Genomic DNA, 26,553 nt, shown 5'->3' on the forward strand with positions numbered 1-26,553 from the left:
TTGAAGGCAGGGTGTCAGACTCCCTTATGGTCTTTCAGCTGACGGATAAGCTAGAGGCCTAAGACACCTGTTGGCAGAGATTAATTTCTAGCAGGGGTGGCCAAATTTGTTCTAGTTAATGAGACAGGGAACAGAAAGTGAAAGAGAATGGGTTAGCTGCAAGCGCCTGGAAATGTTTTGATCTCTCTATCCCAAGACATTTTGGTGTTGCCGTTTTGAAAGAGAGGAGCTGAGGCACAATGAGCTCAGCAACATGTTCCCTTAAATTCAAAGAAATATGATTCAGTCTTGTGTTGACATCTTCCTGTAATTTGCGGTAAGTGCTCTGAACAGCTGCAATTCAGGCTGTGATTTTCATGGAATTTCTGAGGAACCCACTATTATCATTCTGCCTACCAAACTATTAAATAGTTTAATTAATACCTACATTTCCAAGGAGTCCTGAGCTTAATAAGGGTCAGTGTGGGTGTAGTCGCAAAAGTGTTGAGAGAGATTTGGGTTCTGTTCAGCTACAAACTTACTCTGTCTCTACCTAACCTGCTAGGTACACCATACAGTTAAAGCACATGATCCCCCCCCAAGAATCCTGGGAACTGTAGTTTACCCTTCACAGAGCTACAATTCCCAGCACCATTAGCAAACAACAGTTCCCAGGATTCTTTGGGGGAAGTCATGTGCTTTAAACATACGGTGCGTATGCAGTGTAGAGGAGAATGAGTAGGTGGCCCATGTATGTTCTTTAACCTCCTTGGAGACGGGAGGGGGATAGAAATTATTTTTAAAAAGAATGTCATGTTAGGTGGTAGTTGTTCTCTGCTCCCAAGTTCCTTCCCAGGGGGAACAAGGCAAGGCTAAAATGCTTGGGTGGTGTCTTGGAAGGAAATTTGTCTGTCTCCTTAATCTAGGCAAGGGTTAGCCGGTGTGCTGCCCTCCGGATGTTGTGAAGCACAACTCCCATCAGCCTAGCCAGCATGGCCAATGGTCATGATGGGTGTAGTCGTCCACATTATCTAGAGGGCACCATGTTGGCTTACTCCTGATTTAGATTAGTGACAACAGGCCTCAAATCACCCCAGAAGGGCCTGGACAGAACCAATGCAGAAGGCTCTGGCAAGGAAACTCTGCTGCAGGCTACAGTGACAGGTAAAAATCCCAAAGGATTAAAGAGGGAAAGAATACTATCTGGATTCAAGAAGAGACACCCAGGAATGTTTACATTTACACACAAAATTTTTACGGGGTGCCGAAACTGATCTGACTTCCCTCTGTTGTCTTCAACACAGGAAATCAGACCATTGGTCCATCTAACTCAGTGTTGTCTACACTGATTGGCAGCAGCACCCCAGGGTTTCAGGCAGTGCACCTTGCCACAGCCCTACCTGGAGATGCCAAGTGTTGAACCTGGGAGCTGCATGCCAAGCAGATGCTCTACCACTGAGTTACAGCCCTTCTTTCAACCTCAGCATCACAAGGTAGTAAAAAAGTAGGGAGTCCGGTAAAGCTCTTTACCTTTGGATTTTATTATAAAAATGGAGGCCAATACCCATCCGATGTATGCTTCCCACCCCACCCCCCAAGTTTTAAATCCCAAGTTAACCTGCTCCATCACCCTTGCTGTAGCTACTTGGAATCGGTTATGATAGGGGGCTGGAGGTTTTTTAACGCATACTCTACAGCTCCAATTTGTGGGTTTGTCCCACAAGTTTGCACCATGTCTGTATGCGCATGCGTGAATGCATATCATTCTAGTTGCAGAGTAGCATCATGGTTTGAGTAAGTGTCACCCAAGCGCAGGGCCTTATTTGGTGACATATTTGCAGGACAGAATAAACCATTTCTCTCCCCAACCCCTTTGTCCATAATAAGAGAAAGCCTAATCACCAGCTGGGATAGCTAATGCTAGAGGGAGGATTTTTGGCTGGGCAGGGCTTGATCTGAGCTGTAATTCAGCCTTGCAATGTGCGACGTAATAAAAAAGAAGAGCACCTCTGAACATGTACAGAGTGCATTTCTTTCACCCCTGAGAAATCAGACCATTGCCAAACCTGGGATTTGGAGTTTCTAGGTTTGCAGGCAATCTTAGCACCTCTTAAAAATACTTAAACATGGAACTGAGGAATGAGAGAGGAGACATGAGAGAAGGCTCAGAAGGACCAAGTTGGTTGGAAGGGGGAGATATCATGAGAGCACCATGGAAGAGAAAACAAATATAGAAGGAAGAGTCATTGGTCTGGGGCTGCTCCTGGGGGATGCCACCTTTCCCTCCCTGCTGCTCCCTTCCTTTGGGAATATAAAGTGCATTGTTATTTTGTAGCTGCCTAAGGTGGGTCAGCAGCACGCAGCCCAAAGAAAAGCCAGGATCCAAGCCAGGAGTGGGGCTACCTTCAGGGCACTCCCCCCGCAGATACACATCCCCCCCTCTGCCCCCTGCCCATGCCTCGGGGCTGGAGGAGAGGAAGTGGCAGGACCCTCGCAATACATCCAGTGGCGGGAAATGGAGCGTGGGTAGCCGGGATCCGACTCCACACTGCCGCCAGAAAACTTCCAGAACTCTGTATCCTTGAAGAAATATGTCTCGCCTGCAGAAGAAGACAAAGAAGTGAAAAGGCAAAAGGTGAGCACAAATGGCAGGTTGCTGCAAGGGTTGAGAGACAAGCAATAAATTTTGTCTTTGGCCACCTGGGGAAGCCACAGAAGCCCTAGAAGAACTGAAATCCCATTCCTGAGCCTGTGCAGAACTCTCAAGCTGGGGAACTACCAACTGCAGGGGCTTTTGCCACTTAGCATAAACAAAAGAAGGTCTTTCATCGTGGACTTCCCCAAGTTAATTTCATTTTAGTTGCTGCCCCTCAGGTGTTGAATTGCCTTCCCTTTATAGATTTGCCAACTAAGTCTTAGCCAAAGAGGAGTTTGTGGGCAGCCTGGCCCCAAAGGAATATTCCAGGCTCCTTCCCTAAATGCTCAACTTTCAATAAAAGTCCAAAAATAAGTTTCTAGCCCTGTTACTGGTGCAGAGGAGGAAAAGCGTGGAGAGAGCATTCTACCGGATTGCTTAGTAACAGCATCTGTTTCCACCTTCCACTGCTCTGGTCAACTGATTATCATTTAGGCACTTAATTTTTTTATATAAAATTAAATGTCGTATGAATATTTCATATAATTAAATAACTTTTAACAAATTAGGCTACCTGTATTTAGATTTTGTCTGTTCTGCACTGATTTCTATCCCCCACACGCAACATTTCTGGTTACAGGCCTGTTTGACACAGTGGTCAGATTTGCCTGTAATGCTAAACTGTGGTTAGCAACCATAGTTATGAATTAGGTATCTGGCAGATGACCACTTAAACCTTGGTTTATCACATCACTGAATAGTTAAAAGCACCAATGAGAACAGCTAAGCCTTGAAAGCTGTTTGAATTTTTGTTGCTCTTTACTTGCAGCTCTTTAGCTTTTGGACAGTGACAGCTGCTTAAATAAAGTTAAGTAGGAGATCCAGATTTGTACGTAATGCTAAGCTATGGTTAACGTTAACTAAGGTTTAGAAGCCCAACTACAAACTTTTATTAAGGAGCCATCTTTAACCATAGTTAATAAACCATATTTAATAAACCATAGCTGCTGGGCTGTACTCACACTTAACAATAAGCCATGGTTTAATAAACCATAGATTAATAAGCCATGGTTTAGCGTTATGTGCAAACCAGGCCTGTGTTGTTTCCTTTGTTACACAAGACCCTCTTTGGGGTGGCTTTTAGAGTCGGTTAAGTTGCAATGGCAGGCTTTCCTTGGTTGCCACCAATGAGTTAAGAGTTGGCTACAGATAAATAGGGTAGGCTTTTTATGTAAGTGGTGGGAGAAAGAGCTTGCTGTTGTTTTTTCATTCTGTTGATAACAAGCTAGTTAAGAAACTGTGGTATAATTTCTTTCCTGTGAATTTTATTTGCAAGGTTGTGCAACAAAAAATGCTGATAAGAACATAAAAACATAAGAAGAGCCCTGCTGGATCAGGCCAGTGACTCATCTAGTCCAGCATCCTGTTCTCACAGTGGCCAACCAGGTGCCCATGGGAAGCCCACAAACAGGTCCTAAGTGCATTTCAGTTTCCAGCAACTGGTATTTGGAAGCATACTCCCCTCCCCCCCCCCAATTATTGGCAGGAAAAACACTCAGAAACAGACTCATTGCAAGGGAATGTGCTTCAACCAAAACATACCCTCGTTCCAGCTAGTAATATCATCCAGGTCATTAGGGACCCCTTTCCAAAGGGTGACAGGTTTGGGGTATCCTTGTTCCACCTGACCCATCCGATCATCGTAGCGCCAGTACCGGTCCTTTTCAAAGAGATATGTCTTGCCATTGTGAGGCCACACAAAAACAGCACCGACAACAGTGCCAGGAGGGAGGCCAAGGTCTGATGTAGGCCGGGGGTAGCCAGGATTGACCCGAGTATCTGTGAAAACCCAGAAGCGCGACCCTGCAAAGAAAGGGTAAATGGACAACACTGAGCAAGAAAAAGACACATTGCCAGGAGACATCCTAGCAGACTTGTATAAAGGTCTTCCACAGAGCACAAACTATTTTTAACCTCTCCTCCCAACCTTCCAGCACCGACCCCCCAAAAATATTATTTATGTTGTATTCAGGCCCAGTGAATGAAATGTGCACTGTCCCCTACAGCTCAGCATTCCCGCACCTTTTTGTTTTTTGACTTAGGAGAAACCCTGCTGCAGGCCTGTATTAAGAGCCCTGCCAAGAAGCTGTATAAAACCCAGTCATGTTAACACAGCTGTGGAGCCTGAATCTAATAGTCAAGGCTACACAGACATTATTTATAAACTGCAGTCTGCAAGGAAGTGTCTGTGTCTTAAAAATAGGTCATGATTTTTAATTTACTTTAGTTTTTAACAATGTAAAGCACAAACGGCCAAAAGCCTAATTATGTCAGACATCATGACATAGCATATACTTTAATAACTGTGTAATGTGCAACTCCATTTAAATCAAATGAGACATCATGTGAAAAGAGAAGCTTCTTCATGAGATTTCAGCTTCCAAGATGGTGTACGTTGTGCGCCAATGCGCTTTCACCCTAGAGCAGTTCTAGCACACATGTACACAGCATGTATATGGCAGAATTGCAAGTACAACCTCCTTGCCTCTGTAGATTTCATGGTGCCTGGATTCCTGTGGTTGCAAAGAAATCCAGGAAACCTGACTCTCCAAACTCCCCTTCAGAATTCTCCTCTGGAATCCTGGAAGTTCATTTTCCCAGTTTCACTCTTCTTTAAATCAGAGCTTGGAAAAGTTACTTTTTTGAACTACAACTCCCATCAGTCCAATCCAATGCCCATGCTGCCTGGGGCTGATGGGAGTTGTAGTTTAAAAAAGTAACTTTTCCAAGCTCTGATTTAAATATTACTGCACTGTTTTGCCAGTCCTATCTTCCACCACTATCCTGTTACACTCACCGATGAAGAATACAATTTGACTGTCATTGACACGTTCATACACAGCATCAATGGCCTTTAAATCCTGGGGGAGTCCATTCCAGAACCGCATTGTCTGCGCTGGCTCCAGTGAAACCAGGTCCTGGGTTGGTTGCAACCTCCAGAAATGTTTCTCTGTGAAAAGGGTAATATGGGTCTGTTAACTAGCTGAAAAACCAAACGTCAGAGACGCCTCGGCTAAACCCCCAGTTTCAAGACAAATGCCATGACAGTTAATTCCTTTAGGTCAGCCTGAATGTGATGGAGTAGAGCCCCTGTTATTATTTACAACATATTTACAATCCGCACTTTTAAAAATATATCAAGGCTGTATACAAATGGAAAATATACAGTCAGCAAAAAAGCATCCAAAAATCATTAAAAACATCTATAAATACAGATTGGTTAAAAAGAGAGAGTTCAAACTGCAAATGCCTGTCAAAACAATACACTTTTCAAAAGACATCTGAAAGGAGGGAGGGAGGGATCCTGACGAACCTCTACTGGGAGGGAGTTCCACAGGGCAGGACCTGCCACACTAAACGTTCAGTCCCTGGTGAAGGCCAACCAAACCTCAGGGGTGCAGGAATGTTATACCTGACTGGGGATAAAACCTAGTGTGCTATGTGTCTTATTTTGCAGAGGACAGTCCTCTACTCGAAGGGCTTTCCGGATGAAGGCGCCCTGAAGTTGCCCATCAATAGTGAGTGAGTTCCTGGACAGCAGACTGAGCTGGTACACAGATCACTGAGGCCACAGCCTTCCCCATGAGGGTGAGATTGCATACTATAGTCGTTATTTCTAAATGTACATCTGTACATGTCCGTTACGTAACTCTGGGTCGTCGCTTTGTGGCAATGGGCAAGCAACTACTCTATTTTCCTTACAGGCAAGAAAATGCAAGGCTGGTTCAATCAGTCAGTAGGTTTACATTAGGCACGAATGTTTGGAGTGCCTGCCCCACCCCCCAAAGCCAGCTAATCTGGGAAAAAATATTATTCGCTTTGCTTACTCTTGAAGAAGAAAACTTCCCCACGAATGTTAGCAATGGCATCAAACTGGGCCTTACAACGATCAGGTGATGACGGGTGTGGCCTGCAAGGAAGAGGGAAAAATATTTTTGACAACTCGGGATTTCTGCTAACTGGAACTGCTGTATACACCATACATTTGAAGCACACGGCTTCCCTTAAAGAATCCTGGGAAATACAGTTTACTCCTCACAGAGCTACCTTAACAAACTACCCAGCACCCTTAACAATCTACAGTTCCCAGGATTCTTTAGGGGGAGCCATGTGCTTTAAATGCACTTCAGATGTATGGTGTGTACTCAGCTTAAGGACTTGGAGATCAAGATCTGGCTGGTGCTGGTTGCTATTATTCTTTAATTGCATTTGTCTCTTTTTTCAAATGAGCCTCAAAGCAACTCTTACACTAATAAACTGGTTATTTAAAATCCAGTTGGTGTAATTCAGTCCTGCACCCCTCCCTCCTCACCGTAACAGCTTATGCATACAACTCCTCCTGCCTCTGGACCTTCCATAAGGGTTCCCTTCACATCCTCTTGTTTTTTTTGCCCAAGTATCTGCATAAGCCTTAGTTCCAAGCCTGAATACTCAGGCATCAGCAGCATGTAACCCCCCGTTCCTGGAACAGTGTGAGGTTCCTCCACCCAGCAAAAATCAACCTTCCTTTGCAAAACTCTCTGATTGACCCCCGTTTAGCAAATGATGGTATCTGATGAGATTGCATCCAACAGACCTCTGTGTTTCACAAGCCAGCCATCAGGATGGGCTCTCTGCATTTCTGCTTCTTTTATATCTCCCACCTTATATAGCCGCGGTATGTCACATCAGAGGGCCAGCTCCAGGCACTATTGGGCCCTTGGGTGCCATCCTGCCCTGGGCCCATGGCACCATAGCCCAAAACTCCCCTTATACAGGCGGTGCAGGGCTAACAAGCCCGCCCGTGTGCCCCACCTCTCTCTCGTGTAGTGTGAATGGCATGTGAGGGAAGCGGGCATGCCTGCCATCAACAAAGATGGTGGGGGGGGCATTAGCCCCTTAGGGAAGCCCCTGCTGCCATCTTGGGTGATGGCAGGCGTGGCATTCACATTGACAGGAGAGATAGATAAGGTGCGTGGGCTGGCTCATTTAAGTATTGGGGGTTGCCTGGGAGCTCCTTCTCCACAATCCATGGCAGGGTCGGGTTGTAGGACCCAATGCTGCCACGGATCACAGAACAGGAGCACCACCCTCCCACCCTAAGGAAGGGCCCTTCAGGGGCCCTTGGCCAGGGTCCATCCTGGCCACCCTCTGGTGCCAGCTCTGTCTATGCACTTTGTCTATTTGCCACTTTAACAAAAGTGGATCAAGCAAATAGGCTAGCTAGGCTTGAAGGTACTACAAGATTCTTTGCCTTTTTTTCAGCAGCCAACTGACTATTCTGGAATTTCAAATGGACACATTGTGACATCACAGAAGTTCAGCCAATGATTATAGAGGCTTGCCAATAAACAATTGCAGTGTTTAGCTTTCCTCTTCCTCATAAGAATCTTGTCAGCTAGGTTATTGATATGCTCCCAATATACAGTTGGGGAATTGAAAACAAGAAAAAACAGCTTGCTCAAAGTGTGTTCATTGCTTAGCTGGGATTTGAGTCTAGGACATCTGAGTGAAAGTGCACCACTCTAGCAATTGACCTATATTGGATCTCATCTGGCAGTGCTGATAGGAAATTGGGATATAGGGGCCTGAAGAAATTCAGTGCATGCCCACTTCCACTCTGTCTTCATTCTTATACCTGATTGTACCTGACTGGATTGTGCTGCTCATTCCTATTGGTTGCAGTGGGATATAGTGTAGAAAGCCGCTACCCAGTATATTCAAACTACCGGAAGGAAACTTTGCTGTTACATAGGAAGCTGCCTTATATTGAGTCAGACCTTAGTCCTGTCTACACTGACTGGCAGTGGTTCTCTATGGTTTCAGGCAGGAAACTCTCCTAGCTGTATTTGGAGATGTCCAGATTGAACCTGGGATCTTTTGCATGCAAAGCAGATGTTCTTCCACAGAGCTACGGCCCTTCCTCAGGGTTGACTAGGAATTTTTTGTTTTTCTGGGCTCCTGTGCCTTTCCCATTTCTTTTATTTTTTTTTACTTCCTAAGGAGGAGAGCCTGGCTGGGAGTCCAGAGTCTGTGAGTTCAAATCCCCGCTCGTGTCTCCTGGGTGTCAAGGGCCAGCTAAAGATCACCCCCTCAGGGAGTGGCTCAGGGGTTACATGCCCTGCCACCTGTGCAGCCGTGGGCAATTGCATAGTACCAAGGAGCCCAGTTGCTTCTCAGCTGGCAGTTGCGGACAAGAAAGGGGCTGGCTTGTGCAGCTGTGGCAAGCTGAGCAGGCCCTAGCCAGCTGGGGAGGACTAGCCTCAGAGGGAGGCAATGGTAAACCCCCTCTGAATGCCGCTTACCATGAACACCCTATTCATAGGGTCACCATAAGTCGGTATCGATTTGAAGGCAGTCCATTTCCATTTTCAACATTAACTTGAGTTTTAACGCTAGAGCAGGGGTAGGCAATGGTCAAAGATAGTGGGAGTTGTAGGCCAGAATATCTGGAGGGCACCACGTTGGCTACCCATGGCCTACAGGTTCTTATTTCAGATTGAACTGGCAAGGCCCTCTGACCTGACATCCAGATACCCACCAACTCACCAGTAACTAAATTATTTTGTTTCTCAAGACCATATTCACACCATACATTTATTCCACTTTAAACAGTCATGGCTTCTTCCAAAGAATCCTGGGAAGGGTAGTTTGTGAATGGTGCTGAGAGTTGTTAGGAGACGCCCTATTCGCCTCACAGAGCTACAGTTCTCTGGGAAGAGGGACTGACTGTTAAACCACTCTGGCGATTGTAGCTCTGTGAGGAGAATAGGAGTCTCTTAACTCCCAGCACCCTTCACAAACTACCCTTCCTAGAATTCTTTGGGAGAAGTGGAATACATGTATGGAGTGAATGTGGCCATAGTGATAGGCCCAAAATATCTCAAAGACCACCTCCTTCCCTGCAATCCTTCTCAAGATTATCTGTGGGGGCCTTCCTAATAATTCCACTGCTCCCAGAAGTTCAGGGGGCGGCGGCCCAGGAGGGGCATTCTCTGTGGCATCTCCTAGGTTGTGGAATTCCCTCCCCACAGAGGTGCATCCAACACCTTCATTATATAGTTTCCGTCCTGGCCTTTGACATCTGAGATATGTGTTTTCAGGACCCACCCTTTTCCTATGACTACAATTTGTTTTAAATCATTTTTAATATTGAATTTTAAATTGCTGTAACCTGCCCTGGCACCTTATGGTCAAAATCATCATAATCTAGAACTTGTTCCAGTTTTGCCTCAGCATCTGTCAGTGTACAGACCAATGCCCACTCTGTGCGCAGTCAAGGAGTGTCAGTGGGGGAGGGAGAGTTCTTGTGGGGTTACTGTCCAATAAGGAAACAAAGCCCTACAAGGAGACTGAAAGAACTAGGAGTGTTTAGCCTTGAAAAGAGAAAACTGAGGGGAGATATGATCGCACTCTTCAAGTACTTGAAAGGCTGTCAGTGACACAGGAGGGCCAGGCTCTTGATCGTCCCAGGGTGCAGGACACGGAATAATGGGCTCAAGTTACAGGAAGCCAGATTTCGGCTGAATGTCCTGGACAGCCACCTGTCGGGTATGCTTTAAGTTGGATTCCTGCACTGAGCAGGGGATTGGACTTGATGGCCTTATGGGCCCCTTCCAACTTTATGATTCTAGGGAAGGATACTCACCCTTGTGTGGGCCTGTACGGTGGCAGGCCAGGGATAGGGGGTGCTGTAGGGACTGGTAACGCTGGGACATCTTGATCTGGGTGGGAACCAGAATGACGCTTACCTACAGCCGAGGGAAAAAAATGAGGGAAAGGAAGCAGCAAGTCAGACAAACAAGTGAAGCATCCATTCATACACAAGGTATTCTCCAACATGGGGAAAAAGAAGGAAGTGTGAAAATGGAGGTCGAAGGATGAAAGAATAAGGAAATTAAGATTGTGATCATCTCTCCTTCTAGAGGCAAAGTACAGACGGCCTTGCCTTATGCAACTCTGTGATAAATTTACTAGAGACAAGCTTTTAAAAAAATGAAGCAAGCAATGACATTATGAAAGAGAAAGCAGAAAGTCAGATAGAAGGAAGAGGATGACCAGAAAGGAGGTGAAGAGATGGAGGGAAATCATGCTCAAGCTGCTGTATCATCTAGGTCTGCCGCCCTTGTGCCTAAAGTCAGTGGATGGGTTAGGCCGGGGGTTCCCAAACTGTGGTCCATGCACCACCAGTGGTCAGCAAGCTTCATTCAGGTGGTCCACATCATGTCTGCTTTAAATATTCATACTGATGTTTAATTCTATTTTTATTGCCTCCTTATATTATATTTTATTGTATTACAATCTGAATACTATGGAATGCAAATTGTAATGCTATAAAATACAATACAAGCAATAAAAATACAATTTAAAAATCATACTGCATCTAGCACAGTGCATTACAATTGCTGTAACAGGCAGAAAAATCATTAAGTGGGCCGCCAAGACCATCAGCAATTTTCAAGCAGGGAAAAAAAGGTTTGAGAACCACTGGGTTAGGCCTCACCTCCTCAGCTTTGCAGTGTGCCCAAATTCTTGTGGTGACGTTAGAAGTTTGGTAGATCCACCTTGTATTTAAGCCTTCACCTGATCACCATAGGCGACTAGGAATTCTATGCAGGTGAATGAGTCAACTTGACAGAGGGGGGATGGAGCACTCCCTCCTTCCTCTACTAAGCCCACTCAGCATGGAATTCGTAACTATTTACTCTCTTCATAGGCTATTTAGAAAAAAATATAAAGCGGATTATGTTTGTGGGCTGATTGACAAGGTTGCGCTAGATGTATTTTATTGTACCCTAACTACCAACTGTCGGCGTGTGGGATGACTGTGTAAAATTATAATCAATCTAAGGAAGAAAAGAGGGGACAAGGCTGTGACTGAGGGAAGGAGAAGAAAGACTGATAGTCAAGAAGATGGCAACAGAAGGAGCTTCTTTCCTCTCTCACCATAGAGTTGTTCAATTCCCATGGCATCATCTAGCGGGAGCTGGTACAGGGAAGGAATCCCAACAGGCCCCTGGTAATATGGCATCATGATGGACCCCTTGACGGAAGAGTGAGCCAGCCCCAAGGCGTGGCCAAATTCGTGCACTGCTACAGCGAAGAGATCTGTGCCATGGCCTGATATCCGGAGAAAGAGAAAATGTTATCCATGACTTGGTTTTTTTTACCACAGCTTTTTAAAGGCCTATTACACCACTTTAAACAGTCATGGCTTTCCTTCAAAGAAACCTGTTAAGTGTAGTCTGTGAAGGGTGCTGAGAGTTGTTAGGAGATCCCTGTTCCCCTTATGGAGCTACAATTCACAGAGTGGCTTAACAATCAAGCCCTCTTCCCAGGGAACTCTGTGAGGGGAATGGAAAATGGAAACGGACTGCCTTCAAGTCAATCCCGACATATGGCGACCCTATGAATAGGGATTTCATGGTAAGTGGTACTCAGAGGGGGTTTACCATGGCCTCCCTCTGAGGCTAGTCCTCCCCAGCTGGCTAGGGCCTGCTCAGCTTGCCACAGCTGCACAAGTCCTTGTCCGCAACTGCCAGCTGGGGGGCAACTGGGCTCCTTGGGACTATGCAGCTTGCCCACGGCTGCACAGGTGGCGGGGCATGTAACCCTTGAGCCACTCACTGTGGGGGTGATCTTTAGCTGGCCCTTTGACACCCAGGAGACATGAGCGGGGATTTGAACTCACAGACTCTGGACTCCCAGCCAGGCTCTCCTCCCCACTGTGCTATACCAGCCTTCGTGAGGGGAATAGGGGTCTCTTAATATCTCTCAGCCTCTTGACCAACTACCATTCTCAGGATTCTTTCGGGGGAAGTCCTGACTGTTGAAAGTGGCAAAATACTCCTTTAAATGTATAGTGCAGACGAGGCCTATGTCATAGTGCCTCCAGTGATGCTGCCTCATTCTGAAGGTACCTGAAAATGTGTTCTCTGGGTCATATATCCACGTCTCTTCATCATCAAAATGGGTGTTGCCCGAAATGGGATGTTCCCCAGGGAAAAAAGCATGGGCCAGGGTGCCTCCGGGCCCATCGAAAGGATAACTGTCTTCATGATAGGAGCGGCTGAAGTCCACCACAATGTCAGCTTTTGTAGAACGTACTTCCTGGAAGGACAAGGCTGAGGAATTGCTCCAGGCCCGGAAGGCATAGTAAAGAAGATTCCGGATGTGGTCATGGGATAGCTGGGAGGAGCGGGGGAAGGAACGAATGCTGCCATAGACAAATGGGGGAAAAAGGGGGATAAGGGAAAGGAAGGTGGCAAGATTATGACAAAGTGAGCAAAATGCTGGGCGCAATGAAGGATTGTATCCAGTGTTAGCCCAACTCAGAGTAGGCCCATTGGGTGGCACCCAACTTATGCACTCCATTAGCACAAGGATTTCTACTTGTGCAACTGGACTTTCCCCCCTCTCCTCCTCATGTGTGCCCCACACCCTCCCCAAATCTGTTCTGGAGGGTTGGGGGAGCTGATGGAACAGATCTGGGGGATAGGGGCAGGGGGAAAGTCCCATTGCACAACAGAAATCCTTGTGCTGATGGGACCGTGACTTAGGATACAACTCATTAAAAATGATGGACACGAATCATTTAGGCCCATTAATTTTGATGGGGTCTACTCCGAGTATAACTTAGATACAACTGATAAAAAGGTAGGAAAACTAGTGCAATAAAGACAGGGAAAGTGACAGAATGGACAAATTAAAGCATGAGGAAAAACTGAAGATAAAAATAGTGTGAAAAAGAATGAAAGAAATTGGTGAGACAAAAATCAATACAATGAGAATATACTGGAGCATGAAATCACAGGAAGAATAGAGTACCAGATATGGTTTAACCCACCCACCCCACTCTCTCCCTGAAGGGGACACTGCTTACTGCCATGTCAAGCCTGTCTTTTTCCAGACACTGTCGCTGAGAGCATAACGTCTCTTCCTGCGCCGGCGACGCATCAACTCAGAGGTGCCGATGATGTCAGGGAGGGAGCAGCGCGGCTGGTTCATCATGTCCAAGGTATTCTGGTCTGCAAAAGATGGGAACTCAGGGAGAAGATCGAAAGCAGCTGGTCTCCCAGCCCTTGGCTCCGACCAGGCCATGGCCTCCTCTTAGAACTTGGCAGGTGAACCATAGGTGTGTGCAGGCATGGTAAGGATGTTCAAGCAGTGCAGTCGGTTTCCAGTGGAGATGGGTGGTCCCGATGTCAGTGGGGCAGTGAATCTGCTCTGGGTTTTAGTCTGAAATTTCAAAGAGCTATCCAAGGTGCATCAGCGGATTCACTGTCCAACTTACGTCAGAGCTACCCGCCTCCACTGTTAGTTTCTATAAAGGGATGTGGAGGGCCCAAGCCACATTTGAAAGAAACACTCTCTGAACCAAACACTTGTATGACGCCTCATTCCAGATGAGTGAAGACTGGCAGTGGTTATTCAAGGCCATTCCACAGATTTCAGTTTTCATGGATGGTGTCTGTCTTTGTGGATAGCCTCCAATTATGAGCGAGTTGTGACACCATGTACAAAAACCAAAATATGTGAAATAGCCCTGAGGGGCTTGTGCAGATGTGGATCAGGAGGGACTGGCCTTGAGGGTTCTGTGTCCTCCAAACCTACCTGAGATACAGTTTGAGGAAGATAAAAAATGTGCAGGTCTTCTTGGGAGAGAGGGCCTAACATCTGATTTAGTCCCCAGGGCCGACAGGACCACTCAAGAAGAGAGCCTGAGTTTCCTTCCCACCCATTATCATCACGTATCACCCAATGCCCTATACCTCCCATGCATGGCAAAGGCCTCTACAAAGTGGGCTGCAAGGCTCCAAGCTAGGACTGTCTGCCTGCTAATATCCTTCCAGCTCACACAGTTGAAAGTAGGGGCTTGGACAGTATTTTCATGACCCAGGAGCCTCACTCCCCATCCTCAGGGGAACTGTCTATGGATTCAGAAGACCAAGAGGAGAATTTGCCCTTAGAACCAGCCCTTGATGCCCCTGGCTCCTCAGGAATTTGAGCACCAGAGGAGTCCTTGATACCATTGCCTCTATAGCCTGAAGAGGATGTATTGCCTTCCTCGGAGTCCAGCTCGATGGCCACAATGCAACTCTAGCCTCCTCCTTGCTGATGGAGTCAATGGGTCCCAAACAGGATGGGCCCCTTTAAGAGTAGAGTTTCCATTAATTGGGGTAGGACTAGGTGCAGTCCTATCTAAGGCTCAGCCAAGGTCTTCTGGTTGTTGGAGCATTATTCAAGCCTGTCTTGTCCACCTTTCAGCAGAGGATGCCACTTGGAGCTATCCAGAGCGCTACCCGCTTTTCTTGTTTGCTTTTTGGACTTTGATCTCTGCTTTGCCTACCTGGACTTGTGCTGTGCTTTGTCTCACCTTGCCTTGATGGAACCTGACCTGACTTTGCTTCCTTGTTCTGAAACTGAGACTAGTAGTATGTAAACTGATGTCCCTGGATTCTGGGCCTAGCACATGTCCCCCACTTAGGCAAGAACCCTGTGCCCTAGCTGAGACCAATTGTGCTCCAGAACTTCAACTCTTTTTGGAGCACCATGAGCAACCCTCCCTAGGTCCTGGAGGCCCTGCCTACGATTTTTTCTTGCCGATTACTTCCATGCTGCTCTGGGCCCAACAACCCATGGATCTAAAACAGAGATGGGGAACCTGCGGCCCTCTAGATGTTGTTGGACTACAACTCCCATCAGCCCCAGCCAGCAGGAGCAGAGGTCAGGGATGATGGCAACAGTTGGAGGGCCTGGTTTGGAGCAGGTACACCCAATGTATGGACCTGCCCCTGTAGAACTGCAGTAATGCACAGGCAATAAGTGTGAGCTCCAACCACATGCATCATAAAGGAAAAGATGCCAGACAGCTGGGAATCAGCTATGACTCTACATAGCAGTGGTAAACATAGTCACTGCTTTGTGTCATGTGAGACGGCCCTCATCGTGCAGAGCAAGACAATCGACTCAAACTGAGAGCCATTTTACTTACTACTTCACCAGTGTGAAAGGCTGAAATCTGACACATCCAGAAAGAGAGATGGAACCCCAACCCAGCCATCAGTTCCCTTGGAGGGGTGGGCAGGTGAAAAAGTGTAACCAGACTCTTGCTGGCCCTCCGTCCCTCCAAATGATGGTACGCACCCATCCTCCCAGTCACAGGCAGTCCTGCAAATCTTTGCATGGTTTTGACGGCGCTGCTCAGTTCTTCCGGGCTCTGAAGACGGGCTGCCTTCGGGTCTGGCTGAGGAAGGTAGCCATAGCGGGTCAACCATTCCTGTGAACACATAATTAGTGTGGGTTTATTCGTCAGGAGGTTCACTAACATCCAAAGGGTGATCCCCCCTTTTTTCTCCTTCTTGGCAGGGCTCCTGTGCCTTCAACAGCCAGGAACAGACTCAAAAAGTGCTGTGTTTCCCTCATAGAGACCTAGTGATGGGGAGAGCTTAATCTGTAGAATATCTGCTCATCTGGTGCTGATGTCACAAGAGCCACGACAGAAAAAAAAGGTAGAAACTCAATAAAGGGGTGGTTGACATGTGTTAGGTCATGAGTGGGCAGAAGGTAAGTCGGGATCTACTGGTAGATCTCAAAGTGATTTTGCAGTAGACTGGCAAGGCTTTCCAACTTTTGTCTTAAAAAAAAAACCCTTTCACCTAAGGTAGGCTACTGAAATGAGGAAAACTAACCAGGAATGAACTTTTGTGTAAAAAGACTGTGAGCTCAGTTCATGTCTGATACTGAAAACAAATTCCTAGGGTTCAGAATATGCTCAGAGCACCCCATACTGTCAAAATTCTAACTGTGTGACTTTTGCACCTGACTCTGCTTTGTAGATCTTGGAGTTCTAATAAAAAACCCAAAGAAGATCAGACAAACTTGAAGTTTTCCCACTCATGGTTTTGTATAATCCTATTCAGGGGTTTGCCTGAACCCCTGAGGGCTAAAATCATGGGCAGGGGTGCACATGTGAGATCTGGATGTGCAGGTTGCTCTTTAGACTTCTGTGCATTTAGTGTGAAGGTTTGCAGAGGGTTTCTAAGTGCATTCTGGTAAGCATGCTTAGAAGCCTCATGTGATTAGAAATCCTGATAAGACTGAACTTGCTTAGAAACTCTCCGCAAACCTTTGTGTTAAATTCACACAAGAACTAAAGAGAAACCTGTACACCTTGGAACACTGGAAATGGGCCTTGAATGTGCACCCTTGATCATGTCCGTCATTTTTGGTGTCATATGTTCAGGCAAATGCATGATCAGGGTCAGAGCTTAGAAAAGTTACTTTTTTTGAACTACAACTCCCATCAGCCCCACTGGCTGGGGCTGATGGGAGTTGTAGTTCAAAAAAAGTAACTTTTCCAAGCTCTGATTCAGGGCTAAAAAATATTACAGTACTCTCATTCAGGCTGATCTAGAGAATGTATAAAGCATAGATGGTGAGTCCCCACCCCTGCCTTCTAATCAATTTTTGTGACTGACAGGAAAATTCCCAACTTCCACTTCAGTTTCTTTGAAGTGTCTTCTTCCTTGCTACTTCAAGGGAATAGAGAACTAGAAGAAAGAACTCTTCAGGCCTGCAAAGACTAGGCCTCTAAGCAACTGAGGTTGGAGGACTCTATGCCCCATAAGCAGCTATTCTTCTTTAACTCTCTAGACAAAACCACAACAACCCTAAAGTCTTTCTTAGTTAAAAGAAACAAAGGCTGTTCTTTTTTAAGAGAGAAACCACTCAGGAAATTAACATGCAGACAGCAGCCTCTTTCTGTTTGGTTCAAAACTGCTGTACTTTTTTGCTCCAGGATCTGCATTAAACCTTCTTCAGACGTTATTTGTGGGTAGGGGGCACACACGATTAAAGGGATTGGGGAGGGGCATTCACACACATAGCCCCACCCCCAAAGCAACATGGTCCCTCCTACCATCACCATATTGGGGCATACCGATCAGGCAGGCCTCTAAGTCACGTGGGGAGCCTTCTTTGCATTGTGCATGCAGATGGTGGGAGGAGCCACACAACTTTTGGTGGGCGGGGATAAAACATAACTTTGCAGCTCCTCACCACACTTGACCCTTTCATGTGAAGAACACCTATTCTGAATATGCTTTCCTTTCTCTCTGGGCATACCTAGACTACAAGTCTGTATTAGCTTTGGACCAGTTTCACGATCACAGCTTTGTCTTTGTAGTGTGATTAATAAGCAACCCTACCCGAGCTCTCTGAAGAACTGCAGTTCCCTGGAAATTGTGAAAACAGTTTCAGCAAACAGTGACATGCAGATTGAATCAGACAGGTAGGCATACCAAAATGCACAGGGTTACCTCCCCTTTTTACAGGTAATTGGTGAAGAATGAGAAGAGATGGGAAAAAAGGGACATCCATCGAGGGAACCCCCAGAATAAAACAGACTGAAGAATAGACACATTTTCCCTGACGTATCCACCCCAGAGACTGGGACATCTCAGCATTAAGAGAAAGATCATCTATCTAACGACTTACCCATCTTCCCCAAAATGGGTGGTCCTTTACTGAGCCCAGCTGCCCTCAGAATCCCCAACCCTTCTACATCTGGCAATTACATCAAACCAATCACTCAGGAGAAAGAACAAGAGAGGGGATAACCAGCTGTTCTGTTCCAGGAGTCCATATTTCCCTTGAGCAATACCTTGTCTTTTGGCTCCTGATGCTATTCCTGGTAAATAACAGCCCCTATTTTGTCCCAATTATGTCTTCTGGGGATTGCCTTTGAAAAATGATGTTGGTGTGCCACAAACATTGGAATAATAATGGTCCAAGTCTCTTCCCCCACCTCACTTCCTCAGGGAAATCGGGGGGGGAGGAGGAAGAGGTGCAAGTATAATTCACACCCTCTAACCAGTGGTTAAGGTGTTGGACTACGACCTGGGAGACCAGGGTTCGAATCCCCACATAGCCATGAAGCTCACTGGGTGACCTTGGGCAGTCACTGCCTCTCAGCCTCATGAAAACCCTATTCATTGGGTCGCCATAAGTTGGAATCGACTTGAAGGCAGTACATTTACATTTAACCAGTGAGGTTCATTTTGGACAGCTCTTTGCTTTTAGATCACAAAAACAGACCTACTGGGTCATCTGGGTTTCCCCCCCTTGCATTTTCTGTATTTTTATAAACTCATAAGATGTATGTTGGGACTTACAAGATAAAATAACCACCACCGCTGCCGCTTCCCATTTTACCTGTACCCGTCTATCCAGATAAATAATGCTGCTGGTTGGGGGGAGGGGGGGGCTTGCACCTATTTATAGGACTTACAATGACCAGATCCACTTCAATATTAAATATTACATTAAGCATTCTTAAGCTGTTGAGAAAGGAGTGTTGTGGTTGATTTCCCAACACCTCCTTGCTTTGGAAGCTAGTGCAAGACATGCTAAAGCCAGTGCCACCCCTTCAGCAATGTGTGATGAAGTGGTGGGTGGGAATTCAGCCAATGATCTCTGGTTTGAGATTAAGGGTCTTACAATTGCTTAAGTTTCCAGAGGTGTTACCTACATTTCTTGCAGAAAAGCAAGGAGTCTTGTGGCATCTTTTAACACTTCAATTATGACAAAAAGCTTTTGTGGATTCGAGCCCACTTAATTCATCTGATGAAGTGAAATCTTAGTTGCCAGACAGATAAAGGAAAAAACTGTACGGTGGGAACTGAATGGCAACAAGATGCAAAAATTGCAGCCAGTGATAATTGGCATCTCATTGCCATTCAACTCTCACCATACAATTTTCTCCTTTGTTTGCCTGCCAACTAAAATTTCACTTCATGTATATCATGAAGTGGACTTGAATCCACAAAAGCTTATAATAGATGTGTTAGTCTTTAAGGTGCCAGGAGGCTCTTTGTATTTTAACTACTTAAGTGTGTCCCTATTTTCTCTTGGGATGTATGTTAACTGTTGAAATACACTTTGCCTTGTATGACTGAGGGCTCAACATCTACAAAATGGATGAAACTTTTCCTTGTGAGGAAAGGCAACAATTACTGGGGCTTTTTTAGTATAGAAAATGAAAGAAAGGCAACTAAAGGGAGAGACAGTAAAGGTTTTCTTAAAAAACTGTGCATAGTACAAAGAAAGCTGACAAAGAGGTTTGGCTCCCTCTCTCATAAAAGTTAGAACCCGGAGCCATCCAACAAAGCTGATTGGCAGGAGATTCACAAAAGCCAAAAGAATGTTCTTCACCCAGCACATAATTAATTTGTGGCATTCATTGTCACAGGATGGGGTGATAATCACTAGCTCAGATGGCTTTCAAAGGGGATTTCAAACCTATAGAGGATAGGTCTATAAATGGCTACCGGTCATGATGGCCAGCGAAATAGAACCAACTGAGGTGAAGTACATACCATACACAGAGAGCAAGTCTGCTCCATCTTCTGTATCAGTGTTCTTCCATCTTGGGAGCCCACACCCATGTCGTTGAACTACAAGTCTCGTCATCCCTGACCATTTGCTAAGCTGGCCCAGGATGGTGGGAGCTGTAGTCCAACAAATATCTGGGGACCCAAGGTTGGAGAACACCATTCCAGGTGACTGTCCTTCAGATATTGAAGACCACACTATCAAGGCTCCACCTAATCTTCTCTTCTCCAAGCTAAACACATTATTTCCACCACAGCTCAGTGGAAGAGCACATGCTTTGCACACAGAGGATCCCAGATACCCACCTGAATAGGAAGAGTGACAGGAAAGGCGTCTCCGCCCAACTCTTCATAGAGCTGTTGCCAGTCGGAGTCAACAGCTCAAGGCCAGGTGGACCGACCAACCAACCGGCCGGCCGGCCTTGATATAAAGCAGCTTCCTTTGCCCATCCCTTACAGTCCCGGAAGGGGGTGCTGTAGAAAGCAACCTCTGCCTCTAAGTTGGGGAGCGGGGAGCTCCCAGCAACATCATCTGGGCTGGATGGCTTGTCTGAGTGAGAGTTGTAGATTCCAAATTCACCACAGGCCCCTACCCTGCTCAAAGGCTCCTTTGTTGCATTCCTTGAAGGCTGCTGCTGTGGAATCCAAGAGCCGCCCCCTGGTTTCTCTGGACCCCCATGACCTCCCCACAGACACCCTTTTGCATCAGTTTCCAGGATGGACCATTCTTCCGCTATCTAGCTATCTATATATATACACATGCATGCACATGCACCCCTGCTGTTTCCAGCTGGTGGGATGGGTGAATTGCCATTTTCTGTTTGAAAGGTCAAGCTGCTAATGGAAATTAACTTCCCAGAGGAAGCACAGTATAGGTAGCCATGGGAGCTAGTGGAACTGACGGTGGCTATATCACAAGATGTGCTAGTTTGCTGGTTGAGCACGGAAAATGTGGTGCAAAGAGGAGAGGTTGGAAGCGGGGTGAGGTGGAGGCTTCTTGCTGTTCCCTGCCACACCGGGAAATCTGCCTGAAAGTGTATTATGCATCATTTATAATAAAGCACTTTTGAAAACGTGTCGAATGCTCTGCAATATATTGCATTTGTCCTCATAATCATCTTGAAAGCCGTTTCGTGGAGAGAGAATCAAGGCAGAATATAAGAAGAGCCTTGCTGGATCAGAGCAAAGGCCTATCCCAGTATCCTGTTCGCCATGTGGCCAATCCTGTGCAAGCAGGGACAGAAGGAAGTAACCCTCTTGTACTGCTGTCCCCTAGCAACTAGTATTCAGTGGCCCACTGCCTCAGAACATGGAAGCTCCATTTAGCCATGGTGGCCAGTAGCTGCTGTTAGACCTCCGCTGTGAATTTATCTCCTGTCCCTTGAAAGCCTAAACCAGCAACCATCATCATATCTTGTGGCCCTGAATTCCATAAAGCAATTATGTGTTGTGCAAAGAATTGTGGAGTAGGAAGAAAGTGGAGCCCTTCTAGTCTGATCTGGTGCCCAAAGTTAGGATGATCTATGTCCAATCTAGACTATGGTCCCCCACAGAGAGAGATTAGGTGCACTGCAAAATGTACGTGGATGCAGAAAGGAAGGGCTGTAGCTCAGTGGTAGAGAATCTGCTTTGCATGTGGAAAGCCCCAGCTTCAATCCCCAGCATCTTCAGGTAGGACTGGGAGAGAACCCTGCCTGAAACCCTGGAGAGCTGCTGCCAGTCAGTGTAGACAATACTGAACTAGATGGACCAATGGTCTGATTCAGTACAAGGCAGTTTTCTATGTTACTATGTGGCAGATGAAGGTTACTCAAGCAAGTGAGCCAAACTGCATGGTATTGGCAATAAAATCCACAGAGTCTCTAGCTAGTTTGATTTGGGACGGGGACGGGGACGGGGGCGGGAGGAGAGAAATTCCATTTCAATGGCCAGTTATGGCAATTGGACCCAGAGCATGAGCCAAGAGCATCCAGTAGGTGCATTTTCATATCTTGTTCGACAGTTTTTATTCAATTTTGGTTCTCTTAGTGTCATTTTGGGATGTGGTCAATGTGATACAGAAAGAGGAAACGTTTTTTAAAAATTCATCCACACTCTAATCAATGTGGCGCATTCATTTGATTTATAGGCACAGGAAACCCAAATGTCGTTGCTTGGGGGGGGGCTGGAGAAACGCCCCAAGTATTCCCAAAGGAAATGAATGGATATGCCCACAGCCTCAACCTTGCCACTCGTATTGCTGCAACCGTTAATAGTTCACAATCATGAACAGAGACAGTCGAAACTTATCTGTGCACTGACCCACATTTGCTGTGCAGGGAATAGACGTTGAGGCAGGATAAAGATATTAAGACAGCATTGGACTTCTGAGCTGATCCTGGCAGCCGGATCACAGTATAGAAGGACTAAATTGCTTCCACTCTATTAAAAGCAGCCAGGGCCGGCGCCAAAGGGTGGCCAGGTCGGGCCCTGACCAAGGCCCCTGCAGCTCAGAGGGGCCCCTGAAGGGCCCCTCATTAGGCTGGGAGAGTAGTGCTCCCCTTCCACAATCCACAGCAGGGTCTCTGCCACAGATCACAGGGACGGAGCTTCCAGGCCACCTGTCCATTCACTCGCTCCACCTATCCTGTCTTCTGCTGCTGCAGAGCTGAGTGTGCAGGGCTGCCATCAACCAAGATGACGGCGGAGGCTTCTTTAAGGGGCTAATGCCCCTACTGCCATCTTGGTTGATGGCAGGCATGTGCGCACACATAGCGTACCGCACATGTATGCCATCAACCAAGATGGGGGGGGCATCAGCCCCTTAGAGAAGTCTCTGCTGCCATCTTGGTTGATGGTAGCCCTGCGCACACAGTGCACGCAGCAGCAAAAGACAGCAGAGAGGTAGGTGGAACAGGCAGGAGCCATGCACTCAGGGCAGACTGATGCCCAAGGGCCCAGTCATGCCTGGCACTGACCCTGAAAGCATACCCTTTGAGTATAGTTCCACTTTATTTTTCTGGCAAGGTTCATGTATCTTTAGCAAGTTACTCTGTTGACAGCAGATGTTGCAGAGATCTGTTAAGGGCACAGGAGTCCTGGCCCTCAAATGGAGGCAACTCTAGGCTGAAGAGGGACCTGTACAAGCAAGCAAACACTTCCAAAGCCCCCTAGCTAGATCCGTTCTCCTATCAGCTTTCTCTGCCTCTCAGTGGATGGAGTTAGTTTGACAGACAGTGGTTCACAGGGGTGTAGTCACCCGGGGTTTCAGGGGGTCTCAGACCTCTTACATTTTTGGGAGCAGGGTCCCTATGTCTCCAGTATCCTACAAGCCAATCAGCATGAAAGGGGAGTGTGATAGCAATAGAGAAGAGCCTTCTAACATGCTTCCTTATCTGTTCCTGCTGATTAGAGCCAATCAGAGTGAAAGGTGGTGAGTCAGCCACTGAGAAGACTCTTTTCAGTAGCTAACTCTCCCCTTTCACACCGGTTGGCTCCTAGGGACATCCATTGTTGTGGGAAAAGGCATTAAAAGGATCTCATTCTTAAACCGGCAGCAAAAAAGGGAGAAGGGACATGGCTGTGACTATCATGAATGGACCCTGCACTTCTGAATTTGCCACTGCAGTACTGGTGGTTCATTCCTCAAACGGTAAGTAACAGGGCTTGAGTCGTTCTTATTAGAAGCCACATCCACAGATCTGGAAAAGATAGGTGGAGCTCTTCACATGCTCTATGGGAGAGCTGAAGCGTGGCAACCCTGAAGAACTGGGTCCTGGTTTTCTGTTTCAGAAAGAACAGCTGTAGACAGCGATGCATTCAGGGTAAGATTTGGGGGCAAAAGTCCAGGGCCTCACTTAGTGAATGAGCAGGAGGGCAGCCCTCAAAAGCGGAGCTGGCTTGTCATATTTTGCAGTTAAATGACACCCAAAAAATGCTATACGCCTGAAACATGGACAGTGAAGGGCAATCCAGCTTGTACATTACAGCAGAAGAGCAATTATTTGGCAGGACTAAGAACTCTATGCCTGGAAGCACCCTAATATGTATTACCAGTTAAAGAGTTCCCCACCAACATCATAAGAACATTATGTCTGCCACCCTGGCTTCCTTTGGGAGGAAGGACAGGATATAAATTGAAATAATAATAATCTTATTTATTAAATTTATATCCCACCCTTCCTCCTATTTCAATAATAACCTAACTGCACTGCTGGGCACAGAAAACCATGCAGATTTATTCTAAAGCAAGAGTCTTCTGTCATTGAAGCAGCAGCCACTTGTCTAAGAGGATGCTGGCATTTTGAATTAAGATACTTCCAGATGTGGAGTTAATACTATAAACTGGTCATTCTGATATTGCAACTGGGCCATTGGTAACAGGATTGGTTTTCAGATTTTTTCTAGAAAAGGTAAATCCAGATTAATGGGGGGGGGAAGAGAGTTACAGGCTAGCATTTTGATGCCAATGACTGCTGTGTGGTCGCTGCATGTATGATGAAGTGCCCATCCCATAATAATCACCGGTCCGGAAGTACCCTTGCACAGAAACTTGCACCTCGTCTCCTTCCATTGGTTAGCATAGAAGTGTGCATGCATCTTTGACAGTTTCTCCATCAAGTGACGTGATCAATTGTGTATTTATTTTTCAAGGTGGTTTAGGAGTGCGGGGGGAAATCATTATCTTGCAATGGAAGCAGCAACCGTTCACAAAGAAAGAGGATGGACCATTTCAGCCACAGGTATTCATTGCCCTTATTAAGTGAGCTGAACAAATAATAGGGACTGGAGGCAATCTGTGGGATGAAAAGCTTAAAATGCTGCAGAATCCCAATGGGCAGACGTATTGAGACTCAATCTACAGCTCAGCTAGTGTAGGGATTCACATCTACCACAAAAGGACAGCTACTCTTTGAACTTGCCTTGCACACTCAGAAAATCCTTTACGATCCACAAATAAGTGGATTTCATTCTCTCCCAAGGAAGCAAAGGTTGGCATGGGGTGGGGAAGAGGGACTACTCAGAAAGGAAGATCAAACCCATCAAATGAGAGACAGATGGAGGTAGATCTCTCAGCGCTCCTCCAACTGACAGAAGGCATTCTTTTCCCATGGGTGTAGATAAGGGGGGGGGAACCCAGGATACAGAGGTCTGATCACAGGCTGCCAAGAGGTGATAATTTGCCCCCAGATAACTGAGGTAGGGGGAGGGAAGAAGGAAGGAAACGGAGATTAAAAGGGTCAATTATTTCCTGACTCCAGGCGGTTTGTAACATGAAACCCCAAGGAGATGGGTCGATTTGACTCCTCTTTCAGGGTGCAGAGATTAAGAGACAGCTGCTACAGCCCCTCCCAGGGAACCCAGGGGTCCAGGTTCCCCTGTTCCAACCCACGAAGTATATTCATTTTTTCAAGCGTCTCCAGAAGCGTTTTCACGGTCCCCTTGCATTCCCATTAAGGTCCTGGTTGGCACACCTCCCCAGCTTTAACTCTGGAAACTCCAGTTACCTCCTGGAGCCTCCAGCTGTCCCAGCTCCCTCCCTCCCTCCCCTTCCTCCCAGCAGGACCCTCCTCTTTCCCTAGAAAAACCCAGGAGTCCTGGCTCCCGGCAACCTTTCCCCTAATTCACCCCTCTCCATCCTGAGAACCCAGGCATCCTGGACTCACCAACCCCTTGCTGATCTCATGGGCGCTGGATGGTGCTGCCCTGCTCCGGGGGATGCTCCAGAGAGAGAGAGAAGCCAAGAGAGCAGGCAAGAGCAGCAGCATCTTAGCTTGCTTTTTCACTCACTGATGCCTCCCAGCTACAGCTTTGGCCCTATATAGCAGCTCCTCTCTGCTCCACTCCCACTTTCACTCCTTCCTGTCTCACTATTCTCTCTCTCTCCACCCCTGCTGGGCAAATCCATACAGCACAGAAACATCCCAGATTTTCTTGAGGGGAAGCAGATTTAAGGGGTGAGGGGGAGAGAAAGAGAGAGAGAAAGATAGGAAAGCAGGAGCTCCTGGGGAAAGCCAACATTGATGGGAAGCAGGGCTCCGTGCCTTTCACAAGGTGAGTGGAGGCTTGTCAGAAGAAGGTACTGTTTATGGACATTGAACTTGTCAAGGATTATCAATACCTTGGCACAGTCATTAACCAAAATGGAGAGAATGGTCAAGAAATTAGACTGGGGAGGGCAGCTGTGAGAGAACTAGGAAAGGTCCTCAAATGCAAAGATGTACCACTGAACACTAAGGTCAGGATCATTCAGACCATGGTATTTCCGATCTCTATGTATGGATGTGAAAGTTGGACAGTGAAAAAACCAGATAAGAGAAAAATCAACTCATTTGAAATGTGGTGTTGGAGAAGAGCTTTGCAGATACCATGGACTGCGAAAAACAAATAATTGGGTGTTAGAACAAATTAAACCAGAACTGTCACTAGAAACTAAAATGATGAAACTGAGGTTATCATACTTTGGACACATAATGAGAAGACATGATTCATTAGAAAAGACAATAATGCTGAGAAAAGCAGAAGGGA

At 46.5% G+C, this 26,553-nt stretch overlaps 1 protein-coding gene across 1 annotated transcript; it reads right to left on the bottom strand.

Annotated features, from left to right (window-relative positions):
* Positions 1 to 1,531: 1,531 nt before the first annotated feature.
* MMP25 (matrix metallopeptidase 25) lies at positions 1,532 to 25,793 on the bottom strand. The gene is made up of 10 exons (XM_061589053.1): positions 25,692 to 25,793; positions 15,800 to 15,932; positions 13,536 to 13,680; positions 12,574 to 12,869; positions 11,600 to 11,773; positions 10,302 to 10,404; positions 6,502 to 6,584; positions 5,472 to 5,624; positions 4,217 to 4,477; positions 1,532 to 2,579 (listed from the first exon to the last, which is right to left on the bottom strand). Exons 1-10 carry the CDS (start codon positions 25,791 to 25,793, stop codon positions 2,329 to 2,331), a joined length of 1,701 nt encoding a protein of 566 aa, XP_061445037.1. The 3' UTR covers positions 1,532 to 2,328.
* Positions 25,794 to 26,553: the final 760 nt, after the last annotated feature.

Source organism: Rhineura floridana, chromosome 11 (assembly GCF_030035675.1).
Source record: "Rhineura floridana isolate rRhiFlo1 chromosome 11, rRhiFlo1.hap2, whole genome shotgun sequence".
In the NCBI taxonomy this organism is placed as follows: domain Eukaryota; kingdom Metazoa; phylum Chordata; class Lepidosauria; order Squamata; family Rhineuridae; genus Rhineura; species Rhineura floridana.